Source organism: Pan paniscus, chromosome 20 (genome assembly GCF_029289425.2).
Source record: "Pan paniscus chromosome 20, NHGRI_mPanPan1-v2.0_pri, whole genome shotgun sequence".
NCBI lineage: Eukaryota > Metazoa > Chordata > Mammalia > Primates > Hominidae > Pan > Pan paniscus.
Genome location: NC_073269.2, coordinates 16,633,323 through 16,654,310, shown reverse-complemented (window position 1 = coordinate 16,654,310; position 20,988 = coordinate 16,633,323). Strand labels below are relative to the sequence as shown.

At 44.9% G+C, this 20,988-nt stretch overlaps 1 protein-coding gene across 2 annotated transcripts; it reads left to right on the top strand.

The window, feature by feature from the left end:
• Positions 1 to 525: 525 nt before the first annotated feature.
• Positions 526 to 18,393, top strand: LOC100988443 (zinc finger protein 823). 2 transcript variants are annotated; one of them, XM_003830521.5, is made up of 4 exons: positions 526 to 781; positions 14,330 to 14,456; positions 15,406 to 15,466; positions 16,314 to 18,393. In XM_003830521.5, the coding sequence occupies exons 1-4, from the start codon at positions 779 to 781 to the stop codon at positions 17,953 to 17,955; spliced, it is 1,833 nt and encodes a 610-aa protein (XP_003830569.1). In that variant the 5' UTR covers positions 526 to 778; the 3' UTR covers positions 17,956 to 18,393. The 2 variants fall into 2 exon arrangements, with proteins under 2 accessions (XP_003830569.1, XP_063455980.1); XM_063599910.1 differs by lacking the exon at positions 526 to 781 and having other exon boundaries at positions 4,948 to 14,456.
• The last annotated feature ends 2,595 nt before the right edge of the window (positions 18,394 to 20,988 follow it).

The window sequence follows — 20,988 nt, the reverse complement described above, 5'->3', positions numbered from 1 at the left end:
GTTCAAGTTTTTGCTTTTCTTCTCTTTTGATTCTTTATGAAATATTGCTGCCATATAATTCCAGTTTTTCCACATACTCAACTATTTTATTTTGTTGTCCTGTTTTATCTTCTGGGCTGAAAATGAGTAGATTGAGAGATAAGGTGAGGGAAAGGCTTGGCCACGTCGCCAACAGCCTCATCCCAAATTCCTGATCCCTGGAGGACATCAGGCCCTCCCTCCTGCTGCAGGGTGGCCTGTGTGCCCCGGGCTCCCCTCCTGCTCCGAGGTCCGGGAATGGCTCCACTGGACAGGGAGCCTGGAATTCCCTGCACACACTTGTGAGTCCCTGTCCAGGAGGAAAAAGCAGGAAGAACCCACTGAATACAATCAGGAAATTCTAAAATGCAAACGTCACTTCGGGAGGGGTCAGGTCACTCCGTTGGGAGGAAGCCCGCCTTGCCAAGGGTCGTGTCTGGAACCTGTTCATCCGGCTCCACTCAGCACTGTGAGATCGCTTCTTCTGTCAATCAGCCACCAAGGGGCGGGACCTGGAGCACTATCCAATCAGGGATGAGGGGGCGGGGATTGTGAGAACTGTCAATCAGGCACGCTGCAGGGAGGAGGGTGCGACGTTCAAAGAGCCCGCGGAGTCTTCTCCACGCCCCTGCGCTCTGAGTCCTGGCTCTGTCGCTGAGAGAGAGACGCCCTGGAAGGTCTGTATCAGCGTCTGTCGCGCTGGGACCCACACTGGACGCTGGCTTTTAAGGAGGACACCCGGACACCTGGAAGCTGGGAAATGGTGAGTGTGCGGGGCCCGGCGTCCCGAGGCAAAGAAGGGGCAGGTTGGAACCGGCCGGAACCGACCGTGAGGGGACCCGGGCCTCGCCCTGGGCGACTCCGGGGTCTGCAAATCCGAGTGCCCCTGGCGCAGCTCTGCCCTTGGTCCCCTGGGCCGCAAGATGGGGCTGGGGCGGCAGCCGGGACCCCGGGCGTCCTGTCCCGTCCCTGCTCGGCCACTGCGGCCCCGGCCCCGGCGCCCTCTCTGGGCAGCTCCGCGCCCGCAGCTCCGCGTCTCCCCAGATTGTGCAGTTGTAACCGGCACAGGTTCACGGCCCGAGTCACTGCACCGAGACGCCGAAGGCTGCAGCAGAAACAGTTTAATGGGGGAGAGGGGAGGACACCCCAGATCCGCCTCCCTGAGAGGTTTGGGGATGGGGTGTTTAGAGGTGTGGACAGGGGCGGCTGGGGTGTGGGGTCGCTGGTTGGTGGGGAAGTGAGGGGTGACTCCTGGGACTGGAGGTGAAGAAACCGCATTCTGCTGAGTGGGCTTCCTTGTGGGGTCTTCAGCCTGCTTGGCGCCAGCCTTTCCGCTGCAATTCAGGATCCGAGAAAGAACTGAGGCGACTCGTGAGCAACTCTCAGAGATCTTACCCCCGGGCACGATGAGGAAGCCGGCGGTCAGCGTCTGCTGTGACCTGACTCTCAGGGAGGCGGCCCCGCGAGGCAGCGGGGCTGAGGGCACCTGGTTAATACCTAACTGCAATCTCGCCTCCAGCCTGGCTCGCAGTTCTGTGAACCCGGTGAGGACGCTGCACGGTGACAACGGAGGGTCACCAGGCAGAATCCAGACTCGTGTGTGTGGGCTTTGTGCTTTGGAAGAGGAGCTGTGATCTGTGGGTTCCCCAGTCCCTTCTTTCTTCCCAAAGGTGACCGGTTCCCCTCCGAGTCTTCCAAAGATGTGGGCAGCAGGGTCTCAAACCCACCACCCTATCCCCTCATCCTAACTCCTCCTAGGGCTGGCAGCACATCTCTTGGTTTTCAGAGCCTTCCCCAGGCTAACTTTCCGTCATCAATTCCCAGCAACTTTATGAACTCTTTGTCCCTCAGGCAATATTTCAAACAGAGGCATTATTTTAATTGTCACTTTCTTTTCACATAGCAATGTATGGCTCTTTTTAAAAGATGTGTTTTTGTGTTTGTGAACATTTCACATGTGAGGAAGCAAAGAATAACCACTTGACTCCAGTGTAAAAAAAAAAAAAAAAAAAAAAAAAAAAAAAAAAAAAGCCAGGCGCGGTGGCTCACACCTGTAATCCCAGCACTTTGGGAGGCTAAGGCGGGCGGATCACCTGAGGTCGGGAGTTCGAGACCAGCCTGACCAACATGGAGGAACTCCGTCTCTACTAAAAATACAAAATTAGCCGGGGTGGTGGCGCATGCCTGTAATCCCAGCTACTTGGGAGGCTGAGGGAGGAGAACTGCTTGAACCCGGGAGGCGGAGGTTGCGGTGAGCCAAGATCGTGCCATTGCACTCCAGCCTGGGCAACAAGAGTGAAACTCCGTCTCAGAAAAAAAGAAAAAGAAAAAAAAATAGTGCATGTGTGGCTGTCCTTTATCTTGTCTACACAGAGATACCCGAATATTTTCAGTCGAGGTTCCTCTTTGCAAATGGCACAGGGTGATCTGTCAGCCCACCGTCTATGGTGTCCTGGTCCTGGGTTACAGAACTGTTTGGGGCTGCTCCAAGATGCTCATAGCTGCTAAGTCTTTTGTAGTGTCTAGTGAATATCAGCTTTGAGTCACTCCTCCCAGAGGACAGCCAGAGGTGGGGGGTGGGACCTTATAGGGGAGCAGCTGGATGTCGTGGGGTGGGAGGAGTTTCCTGGTATACTGTTCCTCAAAAAGCAAAGCCCTTAAGACATTCAGCTTTTCTTCCCCAACCCCAGTTTCCATTCCCTGGGGACACATGGCTGATGAGCCAGCTGGTTGGCGGTATTGAGGGAGCTTCTCCTTGGAGGGTAATTACTCAGCAGTTCAGTGAGCAGCATTGGGGTGGGAGATGTCCCAAGTGATAAGAGGACCTGAACTGACACTTGAGTCAGATTTGTCTGTGTTCCAGTCAGCCCCTCCCTGCATTTGTCATCTTGAAAAGATTTGTTCACTCATTTCAGCTTTTTATTAACTGCAAAATGCATTTTATCATTAGAGCTTAATAAAGAAGATAAAGTATGTTCAAAGAGGCAAGAACAAGTTGGGTTTCAGCAAACTCATTACATATTTAGTCCTATATTTTATTTCTTTTTAAAACTTTTATTTACTTTTTTTTAAGACGGAGTCTCGCTCTGTCACCCAGGCTGGAGTGCAGTGGTGCGATCTTGGCTCACTGCAGCCTCAACCTCCTCGGTTCAAGCAATCATCCCACCTCAGCCTCCTGAGTAGCTAGGATTACAGACGTATGCTACCATGCCCAGCTAAAACTTTTTGTATTTTTAGTAGAGACAAGGTTTCACCATATTGGCCAGGCTGGTCACGAACTCCTGACCTCAAGTGATCCACCTGCCTTGGCCTCCCAAAGTGCTGGGATTATAGGAGAGAGCCACCGCGCCCAGCCTCAGGTCTGTTTTTTTATTGGATGATTTCAAACGGAATTTCAGGGCCTAGCAGTGAAAAGAAATTGGGAAAAACTTTTCCTTTATGACTGCTGAAAAATGAATACATTTTTGCAAGAAAGTGTGGTGGATATATTGATGAATTATAAAGATTTACCAAAATGTTAGTTCCTCTCCTTTGTAGAGTGGAGAATTTGAGACAGTGGATAACTATTCTGTTCCTGTTATGTGGACTTGACAGACTAATGCTAACTTCTGTGGGACAGGACTTTCCAACAGCTAAAGAACTCAAATATCATTATTCATTTACTAAATGATTTATTATTATGGAAAACGATAAATTAATGACATTTGTTTTCTGAAACGGATAGATACTTGTGCTTTTTCTATTGAGCTATAAAATATAGATGCGTTGTGGTTTTCTTCCCTCCTATAAACATAAATGCTGGATTGGAGTGATTTTACTGGATTCATCACACATGGGTATTTTTTTTTTTAAATACCCATGTAAGGCATGTAAGGGTAAGTGAGTAGCCTTGACTGGGGTGGAGAAGCCTGAGGCCACTGACTGTGAGCTAAGGTCAATCTGGAGCCTGCAAAGGGAGGTCATTGAAGACCCAGTTGAGTTGGTTCTTCATGGGGAACCTCCCTGGCAGGTGTCCCAACCTGTTCATTCCAAACATGGGAGGAGCCCTTTATACTGAGAGAAGCTGCAGAGCACTGGAAAGTTGGAGATCCACAGGCAGAGACATTTGGGGTGATGCCCTGTCTGAGGTCTTTGTTACTGTTGTGGCACTGTTGCTAGACATTCTCAAGTAAAATAAATCTGGATTTGGGCAAGAAGTGACTTCACTCTAAAAGCATATTGCAAAAGGAGAAAACTACCAACTATAAGATCTACAAGAATCTCAAAGTTTAGGCAGAAAATTGCTTTTCTTTTTTTTTTTTTTTTTTTTTTTTGTTTTTTGAAATGGAGTCTCGCTCTGTTGCCCAGGCTGGAGTGCAGTGGCGCGATCTCAGCTCACTGCAACCTCTGCCTCCCAGGTTCAAGTGATTCTCCTGCCTCAGCCTCCTGAGTAGCTGGGATTACAGGTGACCACCACCACGCCCAGCTAATTTTTGTATTTTTAGTAGAGATGGGGTTTCACCATGTTGGCCAGGCTGGTCTCGAACTCCTGACCTCAAGTGATCAGCCCACCTCGGCCTCCCAAAGTGGTGGGATTACAGGAATAAGCCACCATGCCCAGCCAGAAAATTGCTTTTCAAAGTGAAGAGCAAACAATATTAGAAATCTAGAAGGTAGGAGAGAGAGTAAGATGGAAGGTGAAAATCAGATCCTACATCACAGAATGTTTCACCTTGACTTCAGTCAGTTCTTAGGAGAGGTTAAAAAGGAGGGATTGTGGCTGGGCGCATGGCTCACGCCTGTAATCCCAGCACTTTGGGAGGCTGAGGCAGGTGGATCACTTGAGGTCAAGAGTTCAAGACCAGCCTGACCAATATGGCAAAACCCCATCTCTACTAAAAAATACAAAAATTACCCAGGTGTGGTGGCACACGCCTATAGTCCCAGCTACTCAGGAGGCTGAGGCAGGAGAATCGCTTGAACCCGGGAGGTGGAGGTTGCAGTGAGCTGAGATTGTGCCACTGCACTCCAGCCTGGGTGACAGAGCAAGACTCCATCTCAAAATAAATAAATGAGAGGAATTGTGTGCTGGCTCAGACTGAGTCCAGCGGGAGGGAGAGAAACTTAAGGAAAGTTTGCTCTACATTAATTTTGTGCAGGCTGGTTGGTGAAGACAGAATTGTTCAGCTAATCATTTCTGAGGCAAAGTGGGAATTTGGTGGGGTTTTTGGTCTTGTTACAGGTTTAAAAAGGGGGCATAGTCGAAGCAATGCGGAGAGTGTTACACTGCATTCAGCTGCTTGTTCAGAACACACAGGACTTAGGTGGTAGAAGACTGAGGTGATTTCTTTTCTTTTTTTCTTTTTTTTTTTTTGAGACAGAGTCTCACTCTGTTTCCCAGGCTGGAGTGCAGTGGCATGATCTCAGCTCACTACAAAACTCCACCTCGCCTCCCAGCCTCAAGCGATCCTCCCACCTCAGCCTCCCAAGTAGCTGGGACTACAGGCATGCACCACTAGGCCCGGCTAATTTTTGTATTTTTCATAGAGATGGGGTTTCACCATGTTGCCCAGGCTGGTCTTGAACTCGTGGGCTCAAGTGATCCGGCTGCCTCGGCCTCCCTAAGTACTGGGATTACAGATGTGAGCTGCCTCACCTGGCCTAAGGTGATTTATTTAATTCTAGCTATTAACCAGGATTACAGAGCTGGGGTTAAATTCAACATTATTAGAAGTCTGGTTTTACATTCACTGTGTTTGTTTAATCAGAGTATTGTACAAATTTGAAAGTCTGTTGGGGCTGACTTAGAGAAAGACACCTTTTGGTTCTGCCTGCTGGACAAAGGGTTTATGAATCTGAGAGTTTATTTGGGTCTGTGATATAATTTTTAAAAATATTTGGTCCTTTTTAATTTTTGAAACAGAGTCTTGTTCTGCCATCTAGGCTGAAGTGCAGTGGCATGATCTCGGCTCACTGCAACCTCCATCTCCTGGGCTCAAACAATCTTTTTGCCTCAGCCCCCCAAGTAGCTGGAATTTCAAGCGTGCACCACCATGCCCAGCCAATTTTTGTATTTTTTGTAAAGACAGTTTCGCCATGTTGCCCAGGCTGGTCTTGAACTCCCGACCTCAGATGATTCTCCTACCTCGGCCTCCCGAAGTGCTGAGAATACAAGCGTGAGTCACCATGCCCAGCCTAAAACATATTTGGTCATTGTTTCTTTTTCTTTTTCTTTTTCTTTTTTTTTTTTTGAGATGGAGTCCCACTCTGTCGCTAGGCTGGAGTGCAGTGGCGCAATCTCAGCTCGCTGCAACCTCCGACTCCTGAGTTCTAGCTATTCTCCTGCCTCAGTCTCCTGAGTAGCTGGGACTACAGGCGCGTGCCACCACGCCCAACTAATTTTTGTATTTTTATTAGAGACGGGGTTTCACCATGTTGGCCAGCATGGTCTTGATCTCTTGACCTCATGATCTGCCCACCTCAGCCTCCCAAAGTGCTGGGATTATAGAAGTGAGCGGCTGCACCCGCCTTTGTCATTATTTCTAGGTCCTGGCAAAGTAGTAGTCCTAAACTCCTTGGATTTTTCCGAGTGATGGGAATGTGTTTTGTTATTCCCAGCTCTTGTCAGACCTTTGGTGAAGTTATGCTAATGAGGTGACTCAGCATGAGGTCACTAGGTAACTAACTTGAGGATGGGGACTGGTGACCTGAAAGAGCAAACACATGATGACAGGACTGGAACTTTAAGCCCCATCTTCTGACCCCAGGAAAGGGAGGGAGGCTAGAAATTAAGTTGTATAAAATTTATTGAACAAAGACATCGGGACAGCTTCCAGGTTGGTGAACACGTGGATGCGCTAGGAAGGTGGTGTCAAGAGGGAAAGCTTTGCCGGGCGCGGTGGCTCCCGCCTGTAATCCCAGCACATTGGGAGGCCGAGGTGGGCAGATCACGAAGTCAGGAGATCGAGACCATCCTGGCTAACACGGTGAAACCCCGTTTCTACTAAAAATACAAAAAAATGGCCGGGCGCGGTGGCTCACGCCTGTAATCCCGGCACTTTGGGAGGCTGAGGCGGGCGGATCACGAGGTCTGGAGATCGAGACCATCCTGGCTAACACGGTGAAACCCCGTTTCTACTAAAAATACAAAACAATGGCCGGGCGCGGTGGCTCACGCCTGTAATCCCGGCACTTTGGGAGGCTGAGGCGGGCGGATCACGAGGTCTGGAGATCGAGACCATCCTGGTTAACACGGTGAAACCCCGTTTCTACTAAAAATACAAAAAAATTAGCTGGGCGTGGTGGCAGTTGCCTGTAGTCCCGGCTGCTCGGGAGGCTGAGGCAGGAGAATGGCGAGAGCCCGGGAGGCGGAGCTTGCAGTGAGCCGAGATCATACCACTGCACTCCAGCCTGGGCGACACAGCGAGACTCCGTCTCAAAAAAAAAAAAAAAAAAAAAAAGGGAAACCTTTACCCATCCCTGCCCTTTCCCTTGCTGAATACCGCTTTTCCATTTGGCTGTTGTTGAGAAATCCTTTATAACAAACTAGTAACCTTAAGTTACTAGTGTTTTGCTGAGTTTCATGAGTTATTTTAGCCAATTTTTTTTTTTTTTTTTTGAGACGGAGTTTCACTCTTGTTACCCAAGCTGGAGTGCAATGGCACGATCTCGGCTCATCGCAACCTCTGCCTCACGGGTTCAAACGATTCTCCTGTCTCAGCCTCCCGAGTAGCTGGGACTACAGGCATGCGCCACCATGCATGGCTAGTTTTGCATTTTCAGTAGAGGTGGGGTTTCTCCATGTTGGCCAGGCAGGTCTCGAACTCCTGACCTCAGGTGATCCACCTGCCTCGGCCTCTCAAAATGCTGGGATTACAGGCGTGAGCCACTGCGCCTGGCCTTTAGCCAGTTATTGAACCAGAGGATGGTGCTGTTGTATTTATACACAGTTGGTTAAAAGGTTAGTTCCTGGGGCTTACAAATGACATCTGCAGTAGGGGCCTGTTGTGGGACTGAGCCCTCTAGCAAGAAACTTATGGGATCTGTGTTAATTCTGGGTGGTATAAGAATTGAACTATTGGACAGCCAGTTATTGCTGGAGAATTGGTTGGTGTTCAGCGAACGGCACACCTTTGTTATCAGAAGTCAGAGGCACCACAGGTCAGAGCCTTAAACCGACTGACTGTTATTCAGTATATGTTTATCATGTATGAATCCAGATGCATAGTTTTCTCTCTTCTGAGTTTTCAGTTAATTAATATTACACTTAATATTCCATTAATATGATGCTGAAAAGGTTTTTTTGTTTTTTTGAGATGGAGTTTTGCTCTTGTTATTGCCCAGGCTGGAGTGCAATGGCGTGATCTCGGCTCACCGCAACCTCTGCCTCCCGGGTTCAAGCGATTCTCCTGCCTCAGCCTCCCGAGAAGCTGCGATTACAGGCATGCACCACCACGCCTGACTAATTTTGTATTTTTAGTAGAGACAGGGTTTCTCCATATTTGTCAGGCTGGTCTCGAACTCCCGACCTCAGGTGATCCACCCGCCTCAGCCTCCCAAAGTGCTGGGATTACAGGTGTGAGCCACCTCACCCGGCTGCGGGCGGCTTTTTTTTTTTTTTTTTTTTTTTAGTTTCTTTGCCTCAGTCTGTTTGATTCATGCTGCTGTCTGAGGTGTGGGTCACCCACTTCACTCTCATATTCCACGGCTCATAGGACTTGAATTGTTTCATTTTTGCTGGACTTTGTTGACAATGTCATCTTTGTTTTTGTCCCCAAATGCTAACACTTTATACATTTTGTACATATAGGGGGAAATGTGCTGGGTTGTGGATTATGGATAAATTTAAATGTGCTAGGAAAACCCGTTGGCATGTATGGATTAACCGGCAGACCATGTGTGCATGTGTGTTTATTCCTTATAAATATTTATCTCCATGTGATTAGATGTTGCTTTTTACTGATTAACATCGGTGTTGAGCATTTTTTCTGTATGGCCTTTCATCTACTGTGAAATAATTTTCAGCCATTTTCTCATTAATTAATTAATTAATTAATTTTTAAGTCAGGGTCTTGCACTGTCACCCAGGTTGGAGTGCAGTTCTGGGATCATGGCTCACCACAGCCTCAGATTCCTGGGCTCAAACAATCCTCCTGCCTTCGTCTCCTATGTAGCTGGAACTACAGGCACATGCTACCATCCCTGGCTAATTTTTAAATTTTTTGTAGAGATGAGGTTTTGCCATGTTGCTTAGGCTGTTCTCAAACTCAAGCAGTCCTCCCACTCCAACCTCCCAGAGTATTGGGATGACAGGCATAAGTCACGCACAACTCTTCTTAATTTTCAGAGTTGAATTTCTCAGTCCCTTCCTTTGGGACCTACTTTATTTTCTTACATAAGAAAACGGCCAGGCACGGTGGCTCACACTTGTAATCCCAGCACGTTGGGAGGCCGAGGCAGGCAGATCATCTGAGGTCGGGAGTTTGAGACCACCCTTACCAACATGGTGAAACCCTGTCTCTACTAAAAATACAAAATTAGCTGGGCATGATGGCACAGGCCTGTAATCCCAGCAACTTGGGAGGCCAAGGCAGAAGAATCACTTGACCCCAGGAGACAGAGGTTGCAGTGAGCCAAGATCATGCCATTGCACTCCAGCCTGGGCAACAAGTGCGAAACTCCGTCTCAAAGGAAAAAAAAAAAAAAAAAAAAAAAGATTCTTTACTCAGGGACAAGATATAAGCCCTGGATCATAAGACCTCCCCAAACAGGTTAATTTGAAAGCCTTCCAAACGTAACTTGTAGGATAGTACAAGGTGACCTAATGCCTAAATATCAGACGAGTGACCAAGTTTCCGTCTTACAGGAAACTTGTTTTTCCTGGTAGACACCTTATGGCCCATTGTCTGACCAGTTTTTCTTTTATTACTACCAAGATAGCCACTGCCAAAATAATCTTACAAAGAAAGCCCTGACTGGGTAGAAATTAGATTCAGGTATATTGGTCAGGTAAGACACAGAGGAAGCAACTCAACAAAATGCAAGAAATAACAGAAACTATGTATTATTTAGAGATCCCAGAAAGAAGAGGTTAGCACACATTGAAAGCCAGTAGGTACTGGGAAGCCATCTAGTACATGTGTATTTTGCTATGTGGTTTTATAAGTTTTGCCTTATGTATTTTGATGATTTGTTTTATGAGCATAGATATTAACGATTATTATGTCTTCTTGTATAACTGACTTCTTTATCTTTATGAAATCTCTTCATCCCCTGTATCCTTCCTTGACCTAAAACCTGATTTATCTAAATTTAAAATAGCTAGTCCATATTTCTTTTGATTAGGGCTAGAATGGCATATATTCCTCCATACCTTTATATTTAATGTATTTGTATCTTTCAGTTTAAAATGGTTTTCATGTACACATTGCTGGGCCTTGTTTTATTTGTTTTTTTTTTTTTTTTTGAGACAGAGTCTTGCTCTGTTGCCCAGGCTGAAATGAGGTGGCACAATCTCGGCTCACTGCAGCCTCCGCCTCCCGGGTTCAAGTGATTCTCATGCCTCAGCCTCCCAAGTAGCTGAGATTACAGGCATGCACTGCCACGCCTGGCTAATTTTTTTGTATTTTTAGTAGAGATGGGGTTTCATCATGTTGGACAGGCTGGTCTCAAACTCCTGGCCTCAAGCAATGCGCCCGCCTCAGCATTCCAAAATGCTGGGATTACAGGCGTGAGCCACTGTGCCCTTCCAGCCTTGTTTTTTTAATTCTATTCAGCCAGTCCATGTCTTTTTAACTGGTATATGTAGATAATACACATTCAAAGTGGTATTGACATAATTGGATTAATATGTACATATGTTAATTGTTTTCTATTCTTATACTTGACTGTTTTTTCAACTTCTCCACTTTTTCTGCTTTCATTTTAACTGAGCATTCTATATGATTCTATTTGCTTGCTTCTATCAGTATAGTAAGTCTACTTGTTTCTTAAATTTTATTAGCAAATTCCCTATAGTTTGTAGTATACCATATATAACTAATGGACCTTCAGTTTCAAATAATGCTATACTGGCTTTGGGAGTAGTGCTGGTATTACTTACTGTTCCAAATTCCTTCCTCCCATCCCATATAACATCACTGTTATTCATTTGCCCTATCGGAAGCTGTTACTACCCAATACATTGCTAGTATTATTTCAAACAAATTTGTATCTGTTAGATCAGGTAGTATAAGAAAAGTATGCCATAATATACCTGTGTGCTTTTCAGTACCCTAATTTCTGAAGGAAATTTTATCTCCAGCTTTTCTTCCCAAGACTTAGTAGGTCTGCTGTTCGTCTTAACCGTAATCTGTGGTTCCAGGTGGTTGAAGGCTTTCTGTGTATTTTGCAACATTTTGAAGCAGTTCTTGCCATGTTTGACCCTGATTGGGTTCCATCACTGATGAAATGGAAAAGAGAGCCTTGGCCGGGCGCTGTGGCTCACGCCTGTAACCCCAGCACTTTGGGAGGCCGAGGCGGGTGGATTACGAGGTCAGGAGATCGAGACCATCCTGGCTAACACGGTGAAACCCCGTCTCTACTAAAAATACAAAAAAATTAGCTGATCGTGGTGGCGGGCACCTGTAGTCCCAGCTACTTGGGAGGCTGAGGCAGGAGAATGGCATGAACCTGGGAGGCGGAGCTTGCAGTGAGCCGAGATCGCGACACTGAACTCCAGCCTGGGCGACAGAGCGAGACTCCGTCTCAAAAAAAAAAAAGAAAAAAAAGAAAGAAAAGAGAGTCTGTTTCAGACCTTTGGATAGTCCTTGTACCAACTGGAAAATACAAAGGCAATAATTTGCAAGTAAGACCTGATCTGCTGTCTCTAGGGATCCACATTGAAAACTTGGTCTGCTGTCTTCAAGACTGGCTCTGATGTGAGGAGGGATTGGGACAAGGACAAATAAAAACTCCACAAAGCTTTTCGACCATTTTTTGCTTTCCTTTTTCTGTTTGTTTATCTCCCTGTTAATAATATAGGATGCCGAATATTATAGTTTAAAAATCCTTTATCTGTTTTTGGAAAGCTGTAACTTTCTTGGTTAGAAGGTTTTTTGGGGCGGTTTCTTTTTTTGTTGTTATTGTTTTTTGTTTGTTTGTTTGTTTGTTTTGAGATGGAGTCTCACTCTGTCTCCAGGCTGGAGTGCAGTGGCATGATCTTGGCTCATTGCAGTATCCGCCTCCCAGGTTCAAGCGATTCTCCTGCCTCAGCCTCCTGCGTAGCTGGGATGACAGGTGCGCCACCACACCCAGCTAATTTTTTTTGTATTTTTAGTAGAGACGGGGTTTCACCATGTTGGCCAGGATGGTCTCGATCTCCTGACCTTTTGATCTGCCCCCCTAGGCCTCCCGAAGTGCTGGGATTACAGTCGTGAGCCACCACACCCTGCCGGTTAGGTTTTTAACCTTTTCAGATATTTGTGACTTTTATTAGATTTGGTAATATAATCTTTGTTGACTGCTAAAAGTCTCTTTAGGAATTTAGGAAATATTATAGATAATCATGAGAGGTGACATTGAGTTTTTTCTTAGAACATGTGCAATCTTTCCCTGTCTTTCCTCCTCCTTTGTCATTATCCAATGAAAAATGTATAATTTTTCCATTGAGATAGTGAGATATTTTTTATTAGTCTTTTGTCATGCTTAACTACATTTGGTCTAATGGAAACCAGTTGCCAGTTTCCAAATGTTCTCTCTTAGTGTAATTGCATAGGATGGGCTAAATATCCCATGTAACAAGTTGCAACCAAACACGTGAAATGTTAGCTGCTAGGGTCCCTCAGTAGCGATCCAGTGTCCAGAGTGTTTCTTCATAACTGTCTTAGTCTGTTTTTTGTTACTTATAACAGGATTACCTGAGCCTGGGTAATTTATAAAAAAAAAAAAAAAACACTATTTTTTTATACTTCTGGAGACTGAGAAGCCCAAAGTCAAGGCTTAGCATCTGGTAAGAGCCTCCTTGCTGGTGGGGACTCTGCAGAGTCCCTAGGTGGCACAGGGTATCTCATGGCCAGGGGCCCAGTGTTAATTCAGGTCTCTTCCTCTTCTCATAAGGACACTAGGCCTACTCCTGAGATACCCCATTTATTCATTAAGCCATTAATCTATGAATGGATTAGTACATTCCTGAGGTCCAAACCCTCAAGATCCAATCAAGTCTTAAAGCCCCACATTTCATTATTGTCATATTGAGGATGAAGTTTCAGCATGAGTTTTGGAGAGCACAAGCATTCTAACTTGTGCTGTGGCTAACAGGTATTCTCTCTCTGCTGATCATGTAACAAACTTCCAAACTCTCAGAGGGGGAATAGGAGTTAAGTTAAAAAAAATTTATATATATATATGTATTTTTTATTTTTTACTTTTATTATATTTTTTGAGACAGGATCTCATTCTGTTGCTTAGGCTGGAGGGAGTACAGCGGCATGATCACGGCTCACTGCAGCCCCAACCTCCTGGGCTTGGGTGATCCTCCCACCTCAGCATCCTGGGTAGCTGGGACTACAGGCATGCGCCACCACATCTTGCTTTTTTTTTTTTTTTTTGTATTTTTTGTAGAGACAAGGTCTCACCATGTTTCCCAGGCTGGTCTCAAACTCCTGGGCTTAAGTGTTCCACCTGTCTTGGCCTCCCAAAGTGCTGGGATTATAGGCATGAGCCACTGAGTCAGACCTAGTTTTATTTTTTGTTGAGAAAAGGGCTTACTATGTTGCCCATGCTGGTCCTAAACTCCTGTTCTTAAGTGATCCTTCCACTTTGGCCCCGCAAAGTGATGGGATTGCAGGCCTAAGTCGCCATGCCTGGCCCCTATATTTTGCATAAACAGTTTAGGCACACTCAGCCTCTGTTATTAGTTACATTAGTGGGATCCGGTGCCTAAACACCATGAAAGATCCAAGTTTGCAAATGAGCATTTGTCAGGATATGCAGTTTCAGGACTGGGAGTGGTAACTCTTCTACACAATAGGTAGTTGTACTTTGTCATGATAAGAACTACACAGACCGCTGTAGAAATAGACATCAGGGGTGACGCAGGCAATAAGACTCACTCACTTAACTCACCAACAAGAGGCAGGTTCCTATTCAACTGTTACTTTACCAAACACATTCAACTAAAGCATCACAATGGCTTTGTGGGAAAAAGTGAGTGTAGACAAAATAAGAGTGGGTTTACTATGTCATCCAATAAATGCTTGGAAACCACAGCATCATGCAAAGTTTATGCAGTGAGTATGGATTCTCAGTGCTGTCCATCTCAACCTTCCTCCTCTGCACATGTGGGATGTTTCAGGACTCAGTGGCCTTTGAAGATGTGGCTGTGAACTTCACACAAGAGGAGTGGGCTTTGCTGGGTCCATCACAGAAGAGTCTCTACAGAAATGTCATGCAGGAAACCATTAGGAACCTGGACTGTATAGGTAAGGATGACATCATCTCTTCACTTAGTCAATTAGAGACATTTGTTTCCTGGCCATCAACGCTGTTCATGATTTGAAATATGGAAAGGGGATATGGTTGACCCTTGAACAACACAGGGTTTAGAGGTGTCAGCCCCTCAAACAATCTTACATCCTCTAATAACTTTTTTTGTCCCCCACAACTTAACCACTAATAACCTATTGTTGACTGGCCCACTTATGGATAACATAAACATTAGATTAATCCATATATTGTATGTCATATGTATTACATACTGTACTATCACAATAAAGTGAGCTTGGGAAGGAAAATGTTGATGAGAATCATAAGAAGAGAAACTGGCCGGGTGCGGCGACTCACACCTGTAATCCCAGCACTTTGGGAGGCCGAGGCGGGCAGATCACGAGGTCAAGAGATCAAGACCATCCTGGCTAACATGGTGAAACCCCGTCTCTACTAAAAATACAAAAAAAATTAGCCGGGCGTGATGGCAGACACCTGTAGCCCCAGCTACTCGGGAGGCTGAGGCAGGAGAATGACGTGAACCCGGGAGGTAGAGTTTGCAGTGAGCTGAGATCGCGCCACTGCACTCCAGCCTGGGCGACAGAGCGGGACTCTGTCTCAAAAAAAAAAAAAAAAAAAAAAAAGATGAGAAACTATATTTACTATTCATTAAGTGGAAGTAGATCTTCATAAAGGTTTTCACCCTTGTTGTCTTCACACTGAGTGGGCTGAGGAAGGGGAGGGGTTGGTCTTGCTGTCCCAGGGGTAGCAGAGACTGAAGAACATTCATGTATGAGTGGAGCTGTGCAGTTCAAACCTGTGTTGTTGAAGAGTCACATGTACTTTGGTGAATGAATCATGCATGATTGCAGTACGCGTAAAATCTTAGAGTTTTTCTATAATTTTGTAAACATTTTTAGTGATTTTCCTGGGTCTACCTTTTAGAAATGAAATGGGAGGACCAGAACATTGGAGATCAGTGCCAAAATGCCAAGAGAAATCTAAGGTAATTTGCACCCACAAAAGAAAGCTCTGTCCCTGCAGTGGTTCATAGAATGATAAGAAAATTTTAAAAACGAGCAGAGAAAATGAACAAGCCCAGCTTAAATTTATTCATTCCAATAATTCTTTTTCTGACCAAGCACAGTGACTCGCACATGTAATCCCAGCACTTTGGGAGGCCAAGGTGGGAGGATTACTTGAGCCTAGGAGTTTGAGATCAGCCTGGGCAACATAGTGAGATCCCCATCTCTATAAAAAAAAATTTTCCCAAGGAACATATAGTTAAATGTGACATAGCTATTCAGTCTTTGCAAAATAGTTCCCTTGGAAATGGTATTAAGAATCTCCATGTGGGCCAGGAGAGGTGGCTCACGCCTGTAATCCCAGCACTTTAGGAGGCCAAGGCGGGTGGATCACCTGAGGTCAGGAGTTCAAGACCAGCCTGGCCAACATGGAGAAACCCTGTCTCTAGTAAAAATACAAAATTAGCAGGGCGTGGTGGCGCATGCCTGTAATCCCAGCTACTTGGGAGGCTGAGGCAGGAGAATTGCTTGAATCCGAGAGGCAGAGGTTGCAGTGAGCCGAGACTGTGCCATTGCACTCCAGCCTAGGCAACAAGAGTGAAACTCCGTCTCAAAAAAAAAAAAAAAAAGAAAGAATCTCCATGTGAATATCACTGTTTTGCTAATAGCTGTGATGGGACCATCTTACACAGCACTGTCACTTCACATTCAAACAGGGGATGAAGCCTGTACTTTGCATGATAATGTTACAAATGTAAATCTAGTACTTCAATATATAGAAAATCACTTATAAACAAACTTTAGTAATATATTTCTTATTTGTTACAGAAGTCATACATGTGAAATTAAAGATGACAGTCAATGTGGAGAAACTTTTGGCCAGATTCCAGATAGTATTGTGAACAAGAACACTCCTCGAGTAAATCCATGTGACAGTGGTGAGTGTGGAGAAGTCATCTTGGGTCATTCGTCTCTTAATTGCAACATCAGAGTTGACACTGGACACAAATCATGTGAGCATCAGGAATATGGAGAGAAGCCATATACACACAAACAACGTGGGAAAGCCATCAGTCATCAGCACTCCTTTCAGACACATGAAAGGCCCCCTGCCGGAAAGAAACCCTTCGATTGTAAAGAATGTGCAAAAACCTTTAGTTCTCTTGGAAACCTCCGAAGACACATGGCGGCACACCATGGAGATGGACCTTATAAATGTAAGTTGTGTGGGAAAGCCTTTGTTTGGCCCAGTTTATTTCATTTGCACGAAAGAACACACACTGGAGAGAAACCGTATGAATGTAAGCAGTGTTCTAAAGCCTTTCCTTTTTACAGTTCCTATCTAAGACATGAAAGAATCCACACGGGAGAGAAAGCGTATGAATGTAAGCAGTGTTCCAAAGCCTTTCCTGATTACAGTACCTATCTAAGACATGAGAGAACTCACACCGGAGAGAAACCCTATAAATGTACACAATGTGGGAAAGCCTTCAGCTGTTACTATTACACTCGACTACATGAAAGGACTCACACGGGAGAACAACCCTATGCATGTAAGCAATGTGGGAAAACGTTTTATCATCACACAAGCTTTCGAAGACACATGATAAGGCACACTGGAGATGGACCACATAAATGTAAGATATGTGGGAAAGGCTTTGATTGTCCTAGTTCAGTTCGAAATCATGAAACTACTCACACTGGAGAGAAACCCTATGAATGTAAGCAGTGTGGGAAAGTGTTATCTCATAGCTCGAGCTTTCGAAGTCACATGATAACACACACAGGAGATGGACCCCAGAAATGCAAGATATGTGGGAAAGCCTTTGGTTGTCCCAGTTTATTTCAAAGACATGAAAGGACTCACACTGGAGAGAAACCCTATCAATGTAAACAATGTGGTAAAGCCTTCAGTCTTGCCGGTTCCCTTCGAAGACATGAAGCAACTCACACTGGAGTGAAACCCTATAAATGTCAGTGTGGGAAAGCCTTTAGTGATCTCTCTTCCTTTCAAAATCATGAGACAACTCACACTGGAGAGAAGCCATATGAGTGTAAGGAATGTGGGAAAGCATTCAGTTGTTTCAAATACCTTTCTCAACATAAAAGGACCCACACAGTAGAAAAACCTTATGAGTGTAAAACATGTAGGAAAGCCTTCAGTCATTTCAGTAACTTAAAAGTCCATGAAAGGATTCACTCTGGAGAGAAGCCATATGAATGTAAGGAATGTGGAAAAGCATTCTCTTGGCTCACTTGCCTTCTACGACATGAAAGAATTCACACTGGAGAGAAACCCTATGAATGTCTACAATGTGGTAAAGCCTTCACTCGTTCCCGTTTCCTTCGAGGACATGAAAAAACTCACACTGGAGAGAAGCTGTATGAATGTAAGGAATGTGGGAAAGCATTGAGTTCTCTCCGTTCCTTGCATAGACATAAAAGGACTCACTGGAAAGATACTCTCTAAATGTATGGAATGTGGGAAAACATTCAGTACTTTAATTTCAGAAACTTGAAAGAACTCACTTTGGAGATAGACCCTATGAATGTAAACATGGGATAAAGCCTTAAGTAGTTTCAATTTTTTTAAATACAGTTATCCCCCAATATATTGCAGGGGATTGGTTCCAGCACCCTCTAAATCCACAGATGCCAAGTCCTTTGTTATATGGCATATTTGCATGTAACCTATGCATATCCTCCAGTATACTGTGTAAATCATCTCTAGATGACTTTTAATACCTCATGCATTGTAAAAGCTATGTAAATAGTTGTTTGATTGTATTGTTTAGAGAATCATGACAAGAAAAATAGTCTCTACATGTTCAATGCAGACACAACCATTGCAGGCCCACCTACGTGGTATATGTCACCCAGAACATTAAAATTTGTTTTAACGTTCACAGATTGCTTTTGTTTTGTGACCTGAATGAGCATGTTAACACTTATCAAAATCCTGCTTCTCTCTTGATAACCCAAGTATAATGATGATGATGATGATGATTGCTGGATGGTGCCTAACATTGTCATGTGTTGTAGCATTATAGACAAGCAGGAGACATCAGGCTAACTTGAACCTTGACAGAATATCAGGATGATCATCAGTGTTGGAAGAACTAGGTTCTGATGCAGATGTTGACTTGTTGGAGGAGGCCAAATAATACTAATGTCAAGATCTGTTCAGCTTCAGGGCTGCAGATCCTTAACCATGGAAGGCTCTGTGTTTATATTTGCAGGTGCTTAGTGAGAAGTGTAGGAAGCTAGTTTTTCTTTTTTTCTTTTTTTTTTCTTTTTTTTGAGTCATCAAAAAAACCTTGCACTGTTTGTTGGCATGTTATTCCATGGGTGACATGGAGGCTTTGTTCCATCGAAGGATCTTACTTGAGGATGATGAACTTTCTTAACACTTTTGCCTATTGAAAAACTGCTGTAGGTCAGGCAAGGTGGGTCACACCTATATTCCCAGCACTTTGGGAGGCTGAGACAGGTGGATCACGAGGTCAGGAGATTGAGACCATCCTGGCTAACACAGTGAAACCCTGTCTCTACTAAAAATACAAAAAAATAGCTGGGCATGGTGGCAGGCGCCTATAGTCCCAGCTACTCGGGAGGCTAAGGCAGGAGAATGGCGTGAACCCAGGAGGCGGAGCTTGCAGTGAGCCGAGATGGCACCACTGCACTCCAACCTGGGAGACAGAGCGAGACTCCATCTCAAAAAAAATAAAAAAAACTACTGCAAATTTTTCAAGTGTCCAAATCTGTGGCACTACCTTTTTTAAGTCATCATTATCATCAATCTATAGAGCATTTGAGCAGATCTTTGAGTTCCTTATTGTAAGAATTTATGCCCTTCTGTGTGTTACTCAACATCGTCTTCAATCCTGTCAGAGATAGCCTTTCTTACCAACTCCCCTTGCAGTATTTAAGATATTCCTAACTACTGCATCAATAGTGGGGAAGCCCCTAAAATTATTGACTCCCTCACTCCATAATGGCTTCCAGCATGCTTTGAGTTTCTTGAGCTCTGGGACATCTATAACCTCTGCAATAAGGACAGTTGCATGTGCAATTGTGAAGTGCTTTCATAAATCCACTATGGTACAGTCAGAGTTAGCATCAGGATGGCATGAATCCTCCCGAAGGTCAGGATCTACTTGATTATGCCTTGATTGAGTAGCTTTCACTGTGATGTAGTGTTAGGCAGCAGGGACATCACTTCCACATTCTTAGTGGCAAAGTAGAGAGATTGGAGATGGCCAGGAACATTGTCAATTATGAGAAGGACCTTGAGTGGCAGCCCCTTCTCTTCAAGATATTTCTTCACATCAGGAATGAAGCCTTTGTACAACCATTCCAAGGACAAGATGATCATCACCCAAGCCTTCTTATATTTTTGCCAGAAAGGAGGCAGGCAAGTTTTGCTTTGGTTCTAAAGGACCTAGGGATTGTTTGCTCAGTAGCCAAGGCCTGGCTTGTTCTTGTGACCTGCCACATTGCCACACTGCACTAGAGTAGGTGATCTTTCCAGGCCCTGAGTCCCAGGGCCTCCTTGGCAGTCATGGATGTAGGTACCACTGGACCGCTTTCTTTTTCTAGGGCTTGCCCAATTCATTGCAATGGAGGACTTGCTCTGGAAGGTAGACTTCCTTTTTATGAGTTTTGTGAGCTCTGCTGGGAATGCTAATATTGCCTTGGCATAAGCCAGTGTCAATTCTCCTGTGGTCTTTAAATTTTTGAGGCTCTGGTGCTTTATGTAGCTAGCCCAGCCAGACAATACTGGCCTGAAACTCCTTTTCCTTGCTCTCCTCAACCTTCTCACAGTGGTATTCATAGAGGCTGTTTTTTCCCACTTTATTTTATTATCAAAAGAGATGTTCAGCGATGTGTCCTCTAGCCACATACTTAATGCTTTCTCAGTCTTTATACTCAGTTTATCATGAAGCAGAGGGGTCATTTTTCCCATTGTAGAGGCAGCTCTAAGACTTCCAAGAATTTCAGCTTCTTTCTGCTTTAGTGTGTGAATGCTTAGTTTGTTCTTACCGTGTGGCCCACTTTCAAAAGTGACATGGCATTTTTCAAAACATCTCTCTAAGATTTTTATTTTCTCATTGAGAAATACCACTTTTTGCTCCCTGCTAGCCTTTTAGGGATAGCTTTGACCACTTGATTAGTTTTTAGGACCCATTTTTCCATTGTTTTACATATGGCATCTTAAGGGACTCTGAATATACAAAACAAGAATTGAAAAACGTCGGGTGCAGTGGCTCACGCCTGTAATCCCAGCACTTTGGGAGGCCGAGGCGGGCGGATCACGAGTTCAGGAGATCCAGACCATCCTGGCTAACACGGTGAAACCCCGTCTCTACTAAAAATACAAAAAATTAGCCGGGCACAGTGGCGGGCACCTGTAGTCCCAGCTACTCGGGCGGGAGGCTGAGCCAGGAGAATGGCTTGAACCTGGGAGGTGGAGCTTGCAGTGAGCTGAGATCGCGCCACTGCA